General features: G+C 38.5%; 1 protein-coding gene across 1 annotated transcript in view; it reads right to left on the reverse strand.

The window, feature by feature from the left end:
* Positions 1-20,209, reverse strand: part of DNAH5 (dynein axonemal heavy chain 5) — a 253,279-nt gene that overhangs the window by 39,811 nt on the left and 193,259 nt on the right. Inside the window, exons 64-69 of the mRNA XM_030927396.1 lie at positions 19,820-19,975; positions 18,795-18,977; positions 7,916-8,159; positions 6,496-6,610; positions 5,819-6,009; positions 133-254 (exon numbers count right to left, since the gene is read on the reverse strand). Of these exons, the coding sequence (XP_030783256.1) occupies positions 133-254; positions 5,819-6,009; positions 6,496-6,610; positions 7,916-8,159; positions 18,795-18,977; positions 19,820-19,975 (1,011 nt within the window). The remainder of the gene's footprint in view (positions 1-132; positions 255-5,818; positions 6,010-6,495; positions 6,611-7,915; positions 8,160-18,794; positions 18,978-19,819; positions 19,976-20,209) is intronic.

The following is a 20,209-nucleotide window of genomic DNA, read 5'->3' on the forward strand; positions in this document are numbered from 1 at the left end:
TCAAGTACATGTAATACCATATTAAGAGTGCAATATTAAGAACTATCTCTCTTCCACAAATATTACATCTAGTGATAAATCAGAAAGCTGCTCAACATGACATTAGCTTAAGTTAATTCAAAGCACAGTTACCTGGTCAAGGACATCTGAAAACTGTCTAAGTTTGCTAAGTTCCACCAAATTCAGCCACGTCATGTCCAGGATCCATTTTGATGGTTTTGGAGGACAAGCTTTAAGGTCTAATGAGGCACCTCCTTTAAAAGTAAACATTAAATTATCAGATTTTCCTTCCTTCACTGTGAAACAATCTATTTAGTAAAATTTGTATTAAACTATTTTAATTTCAATTATCTTACTACTTTCACTTTTTTAAGCACAAATATATAAATCACAGTGAAAAACATGCAACATTTAATAAATCAATAGATAATTTTAGAAAAACCCACTTAATCACCAGTAATATAACTTTGGAACCAGGTAGATGCGTGATTCTATCCTAGTCTTCCCTGGACAACGTCTGAGACAAACCATTTCATTTGTCTGGGTCTCTAATTCCAAATAAGTAAAATAAGAATAATTAAACCTGTATCATGACGCATCTGTGTAAAGCACACAAAACAGGATAGAGGACATGGCAGAGGGTCACTAAATGAGCAACAATTGCCAATATTAAGAATTGCCCAATGTTAGCACAAGCTAATATTCAATAGATAATTAATCTAGAAAAGTTAGTAGTACTAGATGTGTTTGAAGGATTCTCTTCTATAAATCAGTATATTACTTACATCTACCTTGAACACACCCCAAGGGTTCCATGCTGTATCACTCATGTCTGTGGTTATACCCTAAGTTAATCACAACAAACATTTCCATTTGGTACTGACCCTTATCTTTTCGCTGATGATTTACCAAAGCTCATGTAACCCACGTAACTCTGACAGTAATGTAAGAAAAATGACACCTTAAAAATGTTTTTGTTGCCCATGTCAGAACAACTGAATGTGTGAGCAATTATACTTTAAAAAAGAGTTAGGAAGTCTTCTCTAGGATAAAATATACTGTTTAATAAATAACATCTATTGAAGAATATCGAGGAAAAAATGCTCTATGCATTATTCTTTTTTTTTTTTTTTTTGAGACGGAGTCTCGTTCTGTCGCCCAGGCTAGAGTGCAGTGGCGCAATCTCGGCTCACTGCAAGCTCCGCCTCCCAGATTCATGCCATTCTCCTGCCTCAGCCTCCGGACTAGCTGGGACTATAGGCGCCGGGCACCATGACCAGCTAATTTTTCATGTTTTTAGTGGAGATGGGGTTTCACCATGTTAGCCAGGATGGTATCCATCTCCTGACCTCGTGATCCGCCCACCTTGGCCTCCCAAAGTGCTCTTTTTTTTTTTTTTTTTTTTTTTTTTTTTTTGAGACAGAGTTTCACTCTTGTTGCCCAGGCTGGAGTGCAATGGCGTGATCTCGGCTCACAACCTCCGCCTCTCAGGTTCAAGTGATTCTCCTGCCTCAGCTTCCCAAGTAACTGGGATTACAGGTACACACCACCATGTCTGGCTAATTTTGTATTTTTAGTAAAGACAGGGTTTCTCTATGTTTTTCAGGCTGGTCTCAAACTCCTGACCCCAGGTGATTTGCCCGCCTCAGCCTCCCTCCCAAAGCACTGGGATTAAAGGCGTGAGCCACTGTGCCTGGCCTATGCGTTATTCTTAAAATGATAAAATCAATCCATTTGGCCACTTTAAAAATCTTTGAGCACAGTAGGTTATAAACAAATGATAATACTCAAGATATCCATTGAGCTAGTCTCTATTTTATCCAGGCATCTTGTATACTACTAAATTGTTATTTTTTGCCAAATCCATCATAATGTATTTACAATGAGGTAAGTATGGCCTTGAAGCCAATTTGATGAAAATATTGTAAATATTTTCATAAAATAAAAAGAGATTGTTTTAACACCAGTGAGCAAAGACCTAAAGACAATGCATTGTGTTGAATAAAATGTTGCACCTTAGCAACTGCCCATTTTCCAACAAACTGAAAAGAGTAACACAGCCACCAGAGGGTTAGGGAAAGGCTATTCACGAAAAGGAAAGAGTGTTCCTCGCAAGCCAGAGTATCATTCATTGTTTATTAGCAGGTAACTATGTTTTGACTAACCTGCCCGCTCCCAAAGTACACAATTAGGCACAAATAGTGATTGTAACTTGGGGGAGAGGGCATATTCCTGAATAATGTGGTAACAAATTAAATAGACCCTTGAAAGACAAACAGCTGAGAAAGGAATAATTTGAAATAGTTGTCCAGATGATTGAGAATTGTGCTGTTTCCTTCTTTTCTCAAACTCTTGCTTTGAAAACAAAAAAAGTAAGTTTGGGTTTTTACCATAATACTTTGTGAAACGATACACGCTTATAATGAAAGTTTATACAAGCGATGCCACACAATCGTAAATTGTCACAGCTAAGGCAGACTTAGAGAATAATCTAGGCTGAGCCTTTCCCATCTTAGAAATGACTAAAAGACCAGCATCAAAACACTGTTGAGGTCAAGAACAGTGGCCCACATCTGTAATCCCAGGACTTCGGGTGGAAAAGGCAAGAGGATAGCTTAAACCAGAAATTTGAGATCAGCTGGGGCAACATAATGAGACTTCATCTCTACAAAAAATTTAAAAGTTAGCTGGATGTACTGGCATGAGCTTGTAGTCCTAGTTACTCAGGAGGATCACCTAAGCCCAGGAGTTTGAGGTTACAGTGAGCTGTGATTGTACCACTGCACTCTAGCTTGGGTGACAGAGCAAGACTCTGTCTTTAAAAAAAGAAAAAAAATTGAAATCTGCTGTAGCTAGTGGGCTCAACAGCCACTACAATAGAATATCATATTCTAGGAGGCAGTCTGCTTATAAACAACTGAAATTTATTTATCACAGTTCTGGAGGATGGGAAGTCCAAGTTCAAGGTACCAGTGATTTGGTGTCTGGTGAGAGCTCACTTCTGGTTCATAGAAGACCATATTCTCACTGCAATTCTCATGTGGTGGAGGATTTAGCGTCTCTCTTCAGCCCTTTCTTTTGTGCGTGAGAGGAAGTCTCGCTCTGTCACCCAGGCTGGAGTGCAGTGGCATGATTTCAGCTCACTGCAACCTCCGCCTCCCAGGTTCAAATGATTCTCCTGCCTCAGCCTCCTGAGGAGCTGGGACTATAGGTGTGAGCCACCACTCCTGGCTAATTTTTTTTTGGATTTTAGTACAGATGGTGTTTCACCATGTTGGCCAGGCTGGTCTTGAACTCCTGACCTCAAGTGATCTGACTGCCTTGGCTTCCCAAAGTGCTGGGATTACAGGCTTGAGCCACTGTGCCTGGGCGAGCCTTTCTTACAAGACCATCCATCCCTTATCATGACTCTACCCCTACTACCTAATCACCTCCCAAAATTCCCTCCGTCTCATGCTATAACTTGGGGTTTAGGTTTTCAGCATATGAATTTTAGTGGGAAACAAACATTTGCACCATAACACTATCTAAATAACATTTTAAATTATGTTAAATGATTTTAAAGTCCTTACAGAGAGAGTTTATATCACCAGTTAGCTCTCATCAACCTAACGATTGAAGGGCAGATTTGCAACATAATCCTGCTCCAAAGTTTCCTCTGAAACTGTTTCATAAAGCAGTGTTACAAACAGCTGTTGAAAGTCAAAGACCCATGACAACCAGTCCAACCTATACAAGCATCAGACTAATCAAAATAACTAAAGTACTGAAGATAATATAAAGATGCCCATCATTTGCTAAGTGTATCCTATGTATCAGGATTTACATATATTGTGTAAATTTTCAATAATCCTACTATGTAGATTTACTATCCTTGTATTACAGATTAGGAAACTGGAGCTTGAAAAGGGTAAATGACCGTCTCAAGATCACTCATCAAGAAAGTGACAAAGCCAACAGATATTTTAACTCTCAACTTCCTAACTCTAAATCTTACGTTTGCTATCATCAAGACAAACTGTGATGTGCTTCACAGTATTTCAACAAGAGCTGGACACTCTGTTTGAAGTTATTTCTATGTGGAAATACATTTCATGCCTGAGTTGAGAATGACAGGAACAACAATCCATTGAAAACCTCTAGAAACTGGGGACTAGAGTCACTGAGGCCAGAAATCAGTAACATAGTAAGGGTTCACCAAAGAAGGCAACTCTTACATCTACACATCTTTCTCTCCAGATACTCATCTGCCAATTATTCTGATTTAGGAAATTTGGAAAATAAAGTTCATATATAGCTAAACAGTAAATCTTTAATAGTTACAGACAATTAAAGAGAGATTGTCCATAATTTAACCATTTCTAAGTTCAAATCTAAACAGATGAGTCTTTGTTGCTACTATAAGATATATGTATATACACACACATGCATATGTATATGAATACAAAAATGCATTTGCATATGTAAGACTATGGACCTATAACCCCCACCAGGGCACAGCATGTGCATATCCACATTCCTTCCCTACTGTTCCCCTAGGGGTCATCTTCAAGTTCCCCTACAAATTTACTCTCCATGTTAAGCATGAAAATCTCCTGCTAGATAAAATTATGTCGTTTCTAAAAAATTGGTTTAGAAAGGCATACTAGATGAAATCTATTTAGACCCTGGCATCATTTTCATAGTGTTATGGGATGAATATTGTGTCTCCCCAAAACTCATAGGTTGAAACCCTGTATCTCAGTTCTGGTGGTCCTGGGAGGTGAGGCCATTGAAACATAATTATGATTAGATGAGGTCATGATGGCAGAGCCCTTAGAAATGGTATTAGTGCCCTTATAATAGTTACTAGAGAGCTTGCTTCCTCTTCTCTGCCCCCCGGCATGTGAAGGTGCAATGAGAAGACAGTTGTCTACAACCCAGAAGAGGCTCCTCACTACAACCCACTGTGCTGCACCCTGATCTGGGACTTCCAACTTTTAGAACTGCGAAAAATAAATGTCGGTTGTTTATTCGCCACCCAGTCTACAGTAATTTCTTATAGCATTGAGAACTAAGACACACATTACTTCAAATACTTTTTTCAAGACATTCAAGAATGTGATAGTGAATTTATGTTTTCCAGCCTTCCACTGGGCTGTTTCGTTTGAATGGCTCAGGGGACCTTGCTGTGAGCAATGCTTCAGTAGATGCAGAATAAATCATCCACAGGATGAGCTGCACAGTGTCCTCATCCGCTTCACTCATCACCCAGTCACTTTGTTTTATTTTCATCACACCAGCCTCACTCTACCAGAGGCCCTGATGCCATCCCTTCTGCTTCAACCCTCTTCCCCTAAATGTCCCCATGGCCAGCACCTCCTGCTCTTTCAGGTCTTTGCCCACCTATGGATCTCTTAGGAATGCCACCCCATTAAATACCCCACTCAAAGCTTGAAGCTTCTCCCACCTCACGTGCCCTATAACTTCCCACCCCTCTCATCTTGCTCTGTTTTCCATAGGACTTACTATCTTCCCACTCACTATAAAATTCATTTATTATTTTACTATTATTTTCCGTACCCTCCCTAAATCTATATATGCTTTTCAAGGGTTTTTGTTCACTGACATGCCCCAAATACCTATTCCATGCCCAGGTATATAGTAGGTCCTCAATAGATAGTTATCACTCAAGAAAAGAACAAATAAAATATCTCATCTAAATGCAATCTTACATAATGCAAGGAACTTGTTATAACCAAAAAATGTACTGCAAAGGGTTTTCACAATCACTCCTCCATCTGAACCTGTGTGCTATAGTCTGTATTCTTATATTGACCTTTAATAAGAGTGAGAAACTCTTCATGCTTGACTCGGTTCCTCTGGATGTCAATCTTCAGGGTAAGCAACAAGGTGAACAGGAATTTGTGCTCCTCGTACAGCCCTCGGGCAGCATACTTATAAACCTCGTAGGTCATGTGCTCGATGATATTAGCAATCCTCTTGCTTGTAATTGGGCTCTTGACAGACCTGGTGAAGAGAACATTTATATCAGGCGTATCCCGCTGCCCTTTTCAAGTGTCTGTAAAAACAATTGTCTTTAAGTAACTTTGAAGGAAGAATACTTATTTTTACACATCAAGAGTAAGCCTCCTAAATCTAAAATAACAAGCATACTCTCAACATGAAATAACATAACAGAATCCTGAATGTTGTCTAAATCAATTCCACCTGCAGGGCATTATCACTCACAACAAGATCTCGGGAATTTTCCTGTTTAACAGAAACACACGAAGACAAAGGAATCAAATCAATGGATGAATAGCTGGCAGAGTTTTCTCTGGGCATAAAATGGTGAACCAGAATGATTTGTTAACACATTGGTAATTACACTGATCTGAGATTTAAAAAAGAAAAAGACTCTTACTAACAAAGGGGAAGGAAGCTATAAATGTAATGTCATTATTTTGGTGCACAGATATACAATTCAGCTTAGCTTCCTGAGTACTGACATACCTGGCTAAGGAAAGGTCAAACAAGCCCAGAAACTGGCGAAGCGAAGTCTGATACATCTCATTAACCAAGCGCATCTCGGTAATGAGGAAGTAGAGGATGCTGCCCCGTGTAGCCACTGGAAGACAAAGAGCAAGGTTGCATGTGCTACAAGAGAGGAAAATAAATGACCCATGCAAAGAGACCAGCCTAAACTCTAAATGAAAACAACAACTTTTATTTTTATATCTTATCAGTGGCTGCCTACCAGATATGGGATACATAGCGATACTCACTTATTAATATATTTATTTCTTATTTACAACATTTTGTAAGCAGTCAGCTATTTGTATTTATTAAATGGCACTTCTCATTTTAGAATCTCTAGACCCCTCATAAAAATATTTTTTCTATTTTTACTGCAGGTAGAAAAGACAACCAAAGAAATTTCAAAGGTTGTGTGTTTAACACCCAGCAAGTGAGGTAGCCATTAGGGACCTCATCCTTAAGTTCCAGCAAGAAGCCATGCCTAACCTGGGCTTCAAGTCTGCAAAACGACCCACTGCAAAGATGATGCCTCTGCCTATCAGTAAATGACAGTTTAATTATTATTATTATTATTTTTGATACGGAGTTTCCTTCTTGTCCCCAGGATGCAATGGCGCGATCTCGGCTCACTGCAACCTCCGCCTCCCGGGTTCAAGTGCAGTAGCCTTGAGTAGCTGGGATTACAGGCACCCACCATCATGCCTGGCTAATTTTTTTTTTTTTTTTTTTTTTTTTTTTTGTATTTTCAGTAGAGACAGGGTTTTGCCATGTTATCCAGGATGATCTTGCCTTGTTGGCCAGGCTTGTCTCAAACTCCTGACCTCAGGTGATCAGCCCACATCAGCCTCCCAAAGTGCTCGGATTACAGGCATGAGCCACCGCGTCTGGCTGATTATTTGTTAAAAGGAATAATAAAATACTAAAAGAAAGCCAATCCAACTGAATTATTTAGCAGGTTTTTCTTCTACAAGCCCAATTTGCAAATTGGTGGCTGAGGATAAAAATCTCCCATGAGACCACAGAACTACCTTCCTAATACAAAAACTATAAACAAAATACCAACATAGTGTTACCAAACAACAAACAACTGGGCACTAATTCCTCAGATTTCACTAATTTGCAGTCATCAGATTTTTAAAAATTCTCCTTCTTTACTTTCTAACATCAAAATAAGTTCATGAGAATCTTAAAGGATTTACTAACATGAATGACAAGAACTCAGAAAATGGATACCATTATAAAAATTTTTGACCCCCATTTTACTGAATATTTCCCAACAGAAATTCCACAAAACACCTCCACTTGTATAACTCCCTCACATCCTTCCATTTCTCTAATTCTCGTTCCTCTCTCATTTCATTTTCCTGTGACATTTGTCTTTCATTACCAAACTCACCAGGTCTGTATTCCTCCCGGGCTGAGTTAATTTGAACTTCTGTCTCAGCAGAAATTTCTAGCTTCTGTGTCACCTCTTCGGCTGTCCTTTTTGTGTTACTCAGCACAACAATGAGACTCTCGTCTTCTACCAGGGACCCCTGGGTACTTGTCAGGCGGTAAAGCAAGTTATCTTCTAGTTCCTTCATTCTTCTTTTGTTTGCAGTTACATCTTCCATCAGATGAGTTCTTTCTTTCTCCAATTCCTATTAGTTTGCACAAATATATTTTCTACCTCAATTAACAACTCCTGTTGAGTATTCCTTAAGACATTAACTACATGGCTGCTTTCAAGTTCCTGTACTGTATTTATCATAATCAACTGCAGGAAATATGGATATCAAAAAAGGAGAAGTGCTGGGCACAGTGGCTCACACCTGTAATCCCAGCACTTTGGGAGGCAGAGGCGGGCGGATCATTTGAAGTCGAAAGTTTGAGACCAGCCTGGCCAACATGGTAAAACCTCGTCTCTACTAAAATACAAAAAAAAAAAAAAAAAAAAAAAAAAATAGCTGGGCATGGCGGCGCATACCTGTAGTCCCAGCACTTTAGGAGGTGGAGGCAGGCGAATCATTTGAGGTCAGGAGTTTGAGACCAGCCTGGCCAACATGGTAAAACCCTGTCTACTAAAATACAAAAAAATTAGCTGGGCGTGGTAGCTCATGCCTGTAGTCCCAGCTGCTTGGGAAGCTGAAGCAGGAGAATCCCTTGAACCAGGGAGGCGGAGGTTGCAGTGAGCTGAGATCACGCCACTGCACTCCAGCCTGGAAGAAAGAGTGAGACTCTATCTAACATAAAATAGAATTAAAAATAAAATTTTTTAAAAATGTAGAGGAGAAGTAACAGAGGAAGGAAGAATAGGTGCCAAGCAACATGAAACCGGCAAAAAATACTACCAGCATCCTTCTAATCACCCATTTATTTTCTACAGTCAAATCAGTTTCAAGTGATTGCTGTGATTATATTTAACATTATGCATATAATCTTCTTTTGAAGGGGACATATATTTGAAAACAAAGATATATATCTCTGATTATATAGGTTTACTTCTGTCTACTTTCTTAAGAGGGTTCCATTATTGTTTAAATGTGTTATTTCAAACTTGCTAACTGAAAAAGTATACAAGTCTGTGAAAAACTACTCTCCGAAATCTTAGGCAAGCAACTTGAACTGCAACTGCGAGCACATTTAAATTAAAAAGTCTTCTTGGCCTGCTGTTGTCTCCAAGAGCAGAAAAGTTTTGCATCTTTTCTGAAGGGAGATGTGCAGACAGCTGGGAGAGTGAAGCCTTGGAAGACTATTATCCTTATTGGCCATTTCTTCCTCTTGGCATCTTGGAGAGGGAGAGATAGAGAAAGAGAAGGAAAGAAAAGATGGAGCTGGTGGCAAGGGTGGGGGAAGCAGAAATACATGTGACACCAAGCAAGCCACAGGACGAGGAAGCCCAAAGGTAGGGGGACAAAAGAGAAATATGCTTCTGGCACCAAGTCAAACTGTACATGGATATCAACTTGCTATATGAGAGACTCTATCTGTGACGCTAAAGAAAAGAATCTAAAATGGAAAGAACAATAAATAAATTATATTTACAAATTTAAAATGAAACTTACGTATTAAGAGAATTTATCTGAAGAGCTTCCTGGATATGGAGTTCATTGACAATTTACCCACATTTAACTGCATTTATAATGTACAATTCATTATAAGTAAAATATGGGGAAACTAGGGTTAAGTGCAGGTGACAAACAGCAAAATCACAGGAGAGCATGTTTGACAGTTTGACTAGACTCACAGCAGCTACCTGAATGTATGGTACCAAGCTCAAATCTCTAGATCAGCTTCAGAAATGTATATTCTCAATTGGGTACTCTGGATATGACTCAGTAGATGATATGGTTTGGCTCTGTGCCCCCACTCAAATCTCACCTTGAATTGGAACCCCCATAATCCCCATGTATCAAGGGTGGGAACAGATAGAGGTAATGGGGTCATGGGGGCGGTTTCCCCCACGCTGTTCTCGTAACAGTGTGTGAGTTCTCACAAGATCTGATGGTTTAATAAGCATCTGGCACTTCCCTTGCTTGCACTCACTCTGTCCTGCCACCCTGTGAAGAAGGTGCCTGCTTCTCCTTTACCTTTCACCATGATTGTAAGTTTCCTGAGGCCTCCCCAGCCATGCAGAACTGTGAGTCAATAAAACCTCTTTCCTTTATAAATTACCCAGTCGGGTATTTCTTCATAGCAGTGACAGAATGGACTAATACAGTAGGTTTTATAGATTCTACTCCCTATTGAGAGAGCCGGAAATCTAAAGTGATGCAGTGATGAATCATATGAAAGCATATAAAACATAATGGACTACTCACTGATTACATGATTAATTACACAATTTACCTTTGTTATGATCCAGTGTGCACACAAACATGGAGGGAAAGGAGAGGCCAGACCTAGCCCAAACTGTCACTGTTAACCATTATGCAAGTTCTTCCCTTTAGTGGCTCTTCCAAGTATTCATTTTTGGTACTTCGTTTATACTTACAAGAAACTTATCCCTATACTACTCCATGAATTACATCTTGTTTTAAACTCTGTTGCTATGTTGATAACTCCCAAGTTTATATCTCAGTTTCAGATCATATCTCCTTTCAACATCTCCATTTGGACATCTAAGAGACATCTCCTACTTAGCACCATCAGCAAAACAAAACGTCTGATCCTCCCTTGAAACCTGTTCCACCTCAGCCTTCCATAGCCTGGCAAATGGCAACACTATTCTTCCAGATGCTCTGGCCAAAACTTTTGAACCCTGCTTGGTCATTTTCTTTTCCTCAAATTCAACAACAAATTCATTGGCAAGTTCTATCATCTCCACCTCAAAATGAGATTCAGAATCTAATTATTTCTCACTCCCTCCACTATCACCACACTGGTTTAAACTATCATCGTCACCTCCCCTCTAAATTAGGAGGTCTAAACAGGTCTCCCTACCCCTGGCCTTACACGCCGGTCTACTTCCAGCCCAGCAGTCACAATGATGCTACTAAAACATACTTCCTCTCTCAAAACCCTCCAATGGCCAATCTTTCCACTCAGGATGAAAGGTAAAGACCTTACCAAGGCTTATAAGGCTCTACCAAGCTGCCCCCTCCTTCATTACTGCTGGGACCTCATTTCCTACTTTTCTCCCACTTTTCACTTTGCTCCAGCCACACTTGCTATTTCCTACATCAGTGGTTTTAAAATTTCAGTGCATGAGGATCACCTGGAAGGCTTGTGCTATAGGCTTGGAACAGCATCTGGGAATTTGCACTTCTAATCCCATGTGATGTGGTGCTGCTATTCCAGGAAACACACTTTGAGACTTACTGTCTCAAACCCATAAAGAACTCTCTTGCCTCAGGGCCTCTGCATTGGCTGCTGCTCTGTCAAGTCTGTTCTTCCAAATAACTCACTCTCTTCCCTTATTCAAGTCTTCCTCAAATGTCACATTCTCAGTGAGCCTCATCGTGACCACCCTCTTTAAAATGCTAGCCCACCAGCTGACTCTCCAGCTCTCCTGCTCACCAATGTCTGTACTTTTTATGGCATTTACCACCTTCTAACATAATACATAAATTATATGTTATGCTCCAGGGATAGTTTGGTCTTCGAGTCTATTTTGTTCATTGATAAATTCTCCAGTCAGAGAAACAAAGCCTGGTACATAGTAGGCACTCAATTAACACTGCAAATTGAATGACCAAATGTTGCATCTGTTTTCAAATTGATAAACTGAAACACACAGTGAACCGGAAAGTCTAGTCTTTGTGCCAGAAATACAGATGTGGAAATGCTCACTCTCTGAAAACCATGACGTTAAAAATAAAGGATGTGCTAACAAAACTGCATGAAGGCAAACAGCAAAGACCAGTGGCCTCTGCTTTATGTTTCAGCCAGTTAATCACCATTGACTGAATGGTTTTAGTTGGTAAGACCCCACCAGACTCTCAACTCACACTCTGAGCACAGTGAATCAGGTCTGGGGCCAGTCGAGGAAAGAAAGAATTCCCTCTTTAAGCAAAACAAAAGTTCAGGATTTGTATCGATTCTTAACTCTTGAAGATGTAGCAACTCAAGCAAAACCTGCTCTTACCATCTTTGTTTCCATCTGTTATCTGGTTACATATGAAAGCTCCCTTAGTGGTTATTTCAATTCATTGATTCATGAGATGAGAATTTCAAATTTCAGAAAACGTAGAAATGAGTACAAACAAGTGACATTTAATGGCTGCTATAAAATTCATTTCCATAAGCAGTTATAATAAAAGCCTTCACATTATGGTTGTACTAGGAAATAAAAGTGATAATGAAAATTCAAACAATTTTTATTGCCATATTTATAAATTTCACACACTATCACTATCATTTCTGAGTTCCTAAAGGTGAGCATTTAAAGGTCTTCACCTGAAGACAGGTAAGGGAAGAAATGTAAAGCAGTAGAAAGACTGAGGTTTTGACATCAGGAAGACATATGTTTGAATTGTAGCTCTCAAAACCCATCATCTACATGACATTTGTCATGTTTTAAAACTCTGCAGGCCTCAGTATTTTCATCCACAAAATGTATGTAAAAACTGCTCATAGGATGATGGTGAAGATATAGCCAGTAATGCAGCTAAGGCAGTGGTTAGATTATGATAACTGCTCAAAATGTCTCTTCCCTTCCATCTTCTCCCTTGATTCATTTCTGGCCAACTTTTCAGAAGCATGATAATGCTTATTGTAAAAATAAGTAGTTTGAAAAATCAAGTCGAAATGTGGCACAAAGTAAACGATAAATGATATTTTGCATTTCACATATTATCATGAAAGTGTATAATAAAGTAGCTGAAAAGGGATAAGGAGAACTTAGAATGCTAGGGACGAATGCTTTCATGTCAACTGGGAATGAGAGCATGGACTGTCAAACTCAAAAGCAGCACCAGGTCTTATCAATTCTTCCTGCACACAAACCTTTATCTTCTGCCCATGTTTTCAATCACATAACCACTGCCCTACTTGAGAATTTACTTGTCATTCATAGACTACTCTAACAAAGCTGGTCTTCCTGCTGACGCTTTTCCACTCATAGTCATTCAGGAGATCTCCCTTACCTATTTTGAAAGGTCCAAAATTCTCAACATAGTTGGCAAAACCTGTCACAATCTACTTTTCTAATCTTATTTCTACTTGAGAACTATGGAATTGAGGTTAAAATCATGCCTCCATGTTGCTTATGAAACAAATATTAATAAAATAAACATAGTAATGATGTATACGATGAGTGGCAAACCATTCAATTCTTGATAAAAAAAAATAGTAACTAAAAAGATTGAACATTATTAAGACGGCTGTGGTCAATTTAATATCATTGTTAACAAATTTGTCGATTAAAATAATTGCCTATATTCCCAAAGGATTAAAATAAAGCTAAGAAGTACATTTCCCCAAAGTTTGAAATGGATGAAAAAAAAAATGTATTAAGTAAATAATATAATTTAAAGTACTATTTGGAATCCCAAAAACAATCTGTATATTAAATAGAAACAAGTGGCCAAATACTTGGGCACTAGAAAGTTATTGGCAAAAGAAAGGTTACCTGAGGAAAAAAAAAAAAAAAGAACAATTGTTGCTTGTTTTTCGTTCAACGTTAAAAGATTGAAAACCTACTTAGGGATGTGGTTATAGGCATATTTTCATCTATATGGCTGATTTAAACATATTTGTATTAAATGATTACTTTCATTCCACCAATTCATAAGAAGATAAGACTCTTTCAGATTAATATGATGAGGCAAAGTTAATCAAAATAATTTTATCCGTAAATCTCTTTCCCACCAAAAGGATTATCTTTCAGCAGGCAGATAGATAGATAATAGATAGATAGATAATAGATAGATAGATAGATAGATAGATAGATAGATAGATAGAACAGTAAAGATTTGCACTAAGTATTCTATATAAATTCTAAGGCTACAATGTAAAATTCTTATGTAAACGGTGACATATTCCAAAGGGAATTTTAAAAGTACGAAATAGATCAAAGATCTAAAAGTAAGACTTGAAACTATAAAACTACTAGAAGAAAACATAAAGGAAATGCTTCAGGACACTGGTCTGGGAAAAGAGTCTATGAATAAGACCTCAAAAGTACAGGCAACAAAAGCCAAAATAAACAAATGGGGTTATATCAAAAACTTCTGCACAGCAAAGGAAACAATCAACAGAGTGAAAAGATAACTTACAAAATGGAAACAAATAGTTACACGCTATTTATCCAAGAGGGGATTAATATCCAGAGCATACAAGGAACTCAAACATCTCAACAGAAAAAAAAGTCGATTAAAAAATATGTAAATTATCTGAACAGACATGTCTCAAAAGGCATAAAAATGGCCAAGAAATATATGAAAAAATTCTCAACATCACTAATCATTGGGGAAATGCAAATCAAAACCAAAATGACATATCATCTCACCCCAGCTAGGTTGGCTATTATCAAAAAGTCAAAAAATAACAAACCCTAGTGAGGATGCAGAGAAAAGAAAACTGTTAAACACTGTGGGTGGGAAAGTAAACTAGTACAACCATTATGGAGAACAGTATGGAAGTCCCTCAAAAAACCACACACACGGACACACACATTGAAACAAATAGAACTACCACATGATCCAGCAATCCCACTACTGGGCATTTACGCAAAGGAAAGGCAATCAGTGTATTGAACACATGTCTGCACCCTCATGTTTACTGCAGCACTATCCACAATTGACAAGATATGGAATTAACCTAGGTGCCCAATAACAGACAAACAGGTGAAGGAAATGTGGTATACATACACAATGGAATACTATTCAGCAATAAAAAAGAATAAAATCCTGTCATTCACAGCACCATGGATGGAACTGGAGGTCATTATGCTAAGTGAAATAAGTTAGGAACAGAAAGTAAAACACTACATATTCTCACTCACATGTGTAAGCTAAAAAAAAAAAAATGTTGATCTCATAGAAGTGAAAAGCAGAACAGAGGATACTAGAGGCTGGGAAGGGTAGGGGAAAGGGTGAGAGAGGGAGAGATTTGTTAAGATACAAAATTACAGCTAGATAGGACGAATAAGTTATAGTGTCTTATAGCATTACAGGATGACTGCACTTAATGATTATATTACATAATTTCTAATAGTTCAAAGGAGAATACTGAATGTCCCCAACATAGAGAAACGATCAATGTTTGAGATGATGGATATGCTAATTACCCCAATCTGATCACTATACATTATACTATGGAAATACCACTATGTACCCCATAAACATGTACAATTACTATATATCAATTAAAAATAAAATAAAAATTTACATGTACAGGGTAGTTTGGTAAAATTTCGTGAACACGGCATTTGTTAATTAAATGATTTTTTACTGTAAGTAGCTTAAAGAAGCAAATGAAAACTAAACTTATTTGTGTACATAAACTGCATTTATAACCAAGGTTTTGAAATCAGTAAAAGACAAACGGCAGCCAGAGTTCTCATTCTTAAAGGTATAACTCAGGCTCCATTACCAAATACTATTTCTCTTTTGTACTTTACACTAGTAATTAAAATAGGAAGATTAAACAAGAGAACTCAGAAAGAGATTTCTTTTTCCTCCACCAACAGTGAGCTGGTGATAATGATGTCTATTTAATGTCCTTCTCAAACTACTTCCCATGTCACTTTCACCAAGTTCAGGAACTTGTACCTCAAAAGGAAATCACACACTTGTTTGCTCATCCAGAATTCTGAACAACGATGATCCCTGAGGCCTTGTATTGTGGGACCAGTAGGAGCTGTTGATCAACACTGGCATTTTTCTCCCAATGGAACATAGATTTTTTTTAAGTTTCTGTTTTATTCTCTATGATCCAAGTGAGAGTGAGTCTAAGAGATGTGCTTTCTATAAAGGAAGGTTGTTGTAGACCTACTGGTTTCCTGCCTGTTCAAAATGGTCTAGATACATCACCTTCTGGTAACAGCAGGAGAATGTCCAAATCTACTCACAGGTACATCAGATAAACAACTGGATAGAGCCTTGATGTGAATGTGAACAGCACATGCATTTAAAATGACTGTCTTGAAGCACAAGAATATAAACTTTGTTGAAATTCATGCTTCCTTGCATTCAGATGCTCTAATGCATTTCTGAAGCAAACAAACCTGAAGGTCTAGCAGGTATACAACTGAGCATTCATGAGACCCGATTACGTGTGATAATAAGGTCCCTCATTGACCCTGTATCCTCAGGACACAGAACAACTGATTAATTTTTGGAGTCAAAGATGTGTCTTTCCGTTGCATGAAAAATTCCCATTCAGAGCCTCCTTTCACAAGAAGAACCAACAAATCTAAGAAGTCATGACTCATCCCCACTGAAGAGACTCAGCCTTTGTTTCAGCCCCACATTCCTCAGATGGTTTCCAACATCAACTTCCTATTCTGTGTGGGATCTCCTATCCCTTCCTGTGTGTAATCTTCCTAGCATCAACAGACCTCCTTAAACCAATAAAATTTCAAATTGATATTTTATATTTATAATCACCCAAGAAGTGAGATTATAGTCAGAGAGAATGCATTGTCACTGAAGTCAAAGGAATAATTTGGACTTTAAAACACTGATATATCTGTGTTCATAAGGCACAGACATAAGACTCTTTTCAATAGAGTAACTAGGCTATAGGAAATGACCCAAAAGCAGCAGGGATCAACTCAGACCCATTTGCACCACCCAGATTGAGAGGGTCCAGCAGTGTTAGCAGATTCAGGAATATGCTGGGAAGTGAAGAAGCTGCAAAATAAAAGCCCCTTAGAATAAGCATACTGCTGAAAATCCATCAAAATTAAGCTCAGCAGTTCACTTCTTCTATCACTACAAGACCTCATTTTGGGAACAAAATAAATAAAGGTTAGGTGTTATAATGTTGTTCACATTATAAAAGAAAACGAGTGTCTATAATTATGCAAGAAAAAAATGAGTGTCACATTATTCTGGCTGATCATTTTGTAAGAATTATTTACTGTGAGCCCAGAACAGATTCTGATAATGAGATGATATTAAAGGAGTAATTTTCTCAAGACACTCAATTTTCCTAAGAAGTAAGAAACAGCCTGGTCCTGCATCCATACTGGGTTTTCAGGGTTGCTCCAAGTGTTTTCAAATGAGCTTAACAAGCTCCTTATTTCATCTTAAACCTCTGCTACAGGAATTAAGGCCCAGGGATGGGTTTATTTTTGTTGTTGTTGTTGTTGCTGTTGCTGTTGTTGTGTTTTGCTGCAATCCAAGTCTGTCAGATCCAATTATTTGTTCCAAGGAGACTGTATTCATTCAGTTGAATATAAGAAAACCAAGGACAAGAATATTATTCAAACTGCCATAAGGCCTCTTATCTCCACGAAGCCAAGGCTACAGGTGGAAGGACAGTCTCAAATACCAGTGACAGAGGTGGCCCAAAAGACCCTCAGGAACTCCCACTTGCTCAAGGTCACATGCTATTGCTCAAGAATCCCAGTCCTGCCTGAAGTAATTACATGACAACGCTAAATTTCCTCCACCACCTCTATTGAGATTTAACTCGGGACTCAAAAACTAAGCAAGTACATATTTTGAAGGCTGTCATTACCACAACAGCAACTCAGTGGCAGGAATCAGAATCAGTATCTGCCATTCTGAGATCACTCAATCATGTGAATTTATGAAGCTGGATTAAATGCTCCTAACGCAGCTTCCAACTTTATGACCCTGTGATTCATGTGCTATAAATTAACAATAATGTTCAGGAAAAGGGAAGGGAGAGAGAAGGAGAGGAAGTTGAGGAGAAAGAGATAGACACGTGGTAGGCTCAGAAGGGCAAGCACCGTACAACACACAGAAAAGGTACAGAGAAGGGGAAGCACAGATCCCAAAGACTTTGCTGACTGTATTAACATAAATAATCTTCAGGTCAGTACAGAAGGTGTCACTAAGTTAACTAAACTCCTCATTATTATTGAACTCAGGAGTAAATCAATAGCAACGTTAAGAGTTCATGCAGTTTCACCATAACATTCCCATTAAAATCTTCCATGGTTCTTTGCTGAAGCCTCACATGTTCCCTAGAGAAAATGCTCACTCAAAAGAAGGAAGTTTACAAATGTGTGGCCTTTTTTCATTGAGCATTAAGTTATCCCATAAAACAGAAGTAAAGAGGGCAGATATGGAGTTATGTTTCATTAGCATAGTTACGTAAGTAGCCTTCAAAACTTACAGAGTGAAACTCAAGTGTCACAAACTTCTGTCTTCTCACATCAGACCCTGTCAGGACATACTACAGGGCTCTCTTAGATCACAGATGAGAACTGGCAATGTTGTTTGTTATGAGTACAAAGTCTTAATTTTATATTCTAAAAGCATAATAATGAATATGAAAGAAAAACCTAGATGTGTACCAGAAAATTAAAAGTCAACAGGTTAGTAAAACAGAACACACCTTTCAGAAAAATCAAGCAATATAAGACCAGAATAATGATGCTGAAGATGAGACTGATTCCTCGTAGTTTCACCATCAGCCTGTATAAAGGCAATCAATGATATATGTAATTTATGAGACATATGTGAAACACACGGGTAGATGATTGGTTAATAATTTCCTTCAGGAAAAAAAGAAGATACTTGGAGATGAATGGGAAAAAAACACAGGGAATAAAAGGGGAGAAACTCGGTCCTGTTACAACTGTTATTATCTTAATTTTGTCAATGAAATATAACATTAAAGAAACGCAGAATGGGAGGCAGCCACACCTCACTCACCTGCTTCTCTGTGAGAATGACCCTTCCAAGTAACTGATCTTCTAGACCTTTCATGGTGACAGTGAAGTCAATGATGGAGGTACGGGCACTTATCTCAGGGGTGTAGGCTGGGTTAGGCAGTTTGGTGGTAATGTAGAGTCTAAAGCCATCCAACACATCTACTTCCTTGTCACCAACCTTCACCTTTTTTATAAAAAGAAATTTAAAAGTAATAAAATAGAGCTATACCTTACTATGTCTTTTTTGTATCAGATCAAGTATTGTTTTAAATAATGACATAACTGGAGATCATTTGTATACTAAAAAAGAAATGGTCATGAGGCATCTGCACAGCTTCAGACAACGAGGAGGAAAGGAAGGAAGCAAAGAAGGATGGAAGGAAGACTGAATATAGAATTTAACACCAAAATTGTGATCCCATTGTAGGAGTGAGATGGATCCCTTACCCAAAATTCAGTTCAGAGGTTGAGACCGATGATGCTACACATGCATCAAAAGAGTATAAAAAGGCTTATTACTCACATGATGAGATTGTGGGAGAGATCAGAGCAGGTTCCCAAACAGATCCCAAAAACTGGCTTGAGAGAGCAGGGAGGGGCAGCTGCTCTAGGGCTTTATGGTGTTTAGGGGGTAGAGCTGGGCTGAGGGTTCCCATACATAGGTATGGACAGGGGGTTGCATGGTTTGAATTTTCAACTTGTGCCAAAGGAGGGGGCACCCAGGTTTTATCAGCGTGCCCAGATGTGAGTGGGGCAGAAGGGGAGAGGGGAATGGAGAAGTTTCAAAACTATCAACATCAAGAGGCAGTCAGACCCCTTCACATACTACAGAAGTGAAGTCAATATTCCTAAAACGATTGCTCTTGGATATTTTAATCCAAAGTCAAGAAGTGTAGAAGAGAAAAACAAACCTTTCCCATGGACTCAAATTTAAGTTGCTGCCTATTAAGAGAATTCTATCTGTGTCACATTGACCTGGCCTCATGGTAACTGTTCTGCACATTGTCATCCATACGTTTAACCTACCTTAAAGGTAGACCCAGTTTTAATGAAGTTTCTTTCCAAAACATTATCTAGTGCTGGATCTAGTTCCTCTCCAACATCTTCAATAAGCAAGGGCCTTCCAAGAGAAAGGCTGTCTTCCAGGTGGTTTCTGAAGTACTTGTGATTTAAAGATGTGATCTAAGAACAGGATCACAAGGTTCAAGGTTGCTGTTGATAGACATTATTATGAAGCAAGCACAGGAATAACTGTTTTCAAATGAAGCCTAAAGCATTCTACTGCAAGAGGCAAATACAAATTGAGCATCCAAAATGTCCCAAAATACAAAACTTGTTGAGAGTCCACATGATGCCACAGTGGAAAATTCCACACCTGACTTCTGTGCTTTCTGATGGTTGAATGTACATAAACTT

The sequence above is a fragment of the Rhinopithecus roxellana genome, chromosome 3, assembly GCF_007565055.1.
Source record: "Rhinopithecus roxellana isolate Shanxi Qingling chromosome 3, ASM756505v1, whole genome shotgun sequence".
Lineage (NCBI taxonomy): Eukaryota > Metazoa > Chordata > Mammalia > Primates > Cercopithecidae > Rhinopithecus > Rhinopithecus roxellana.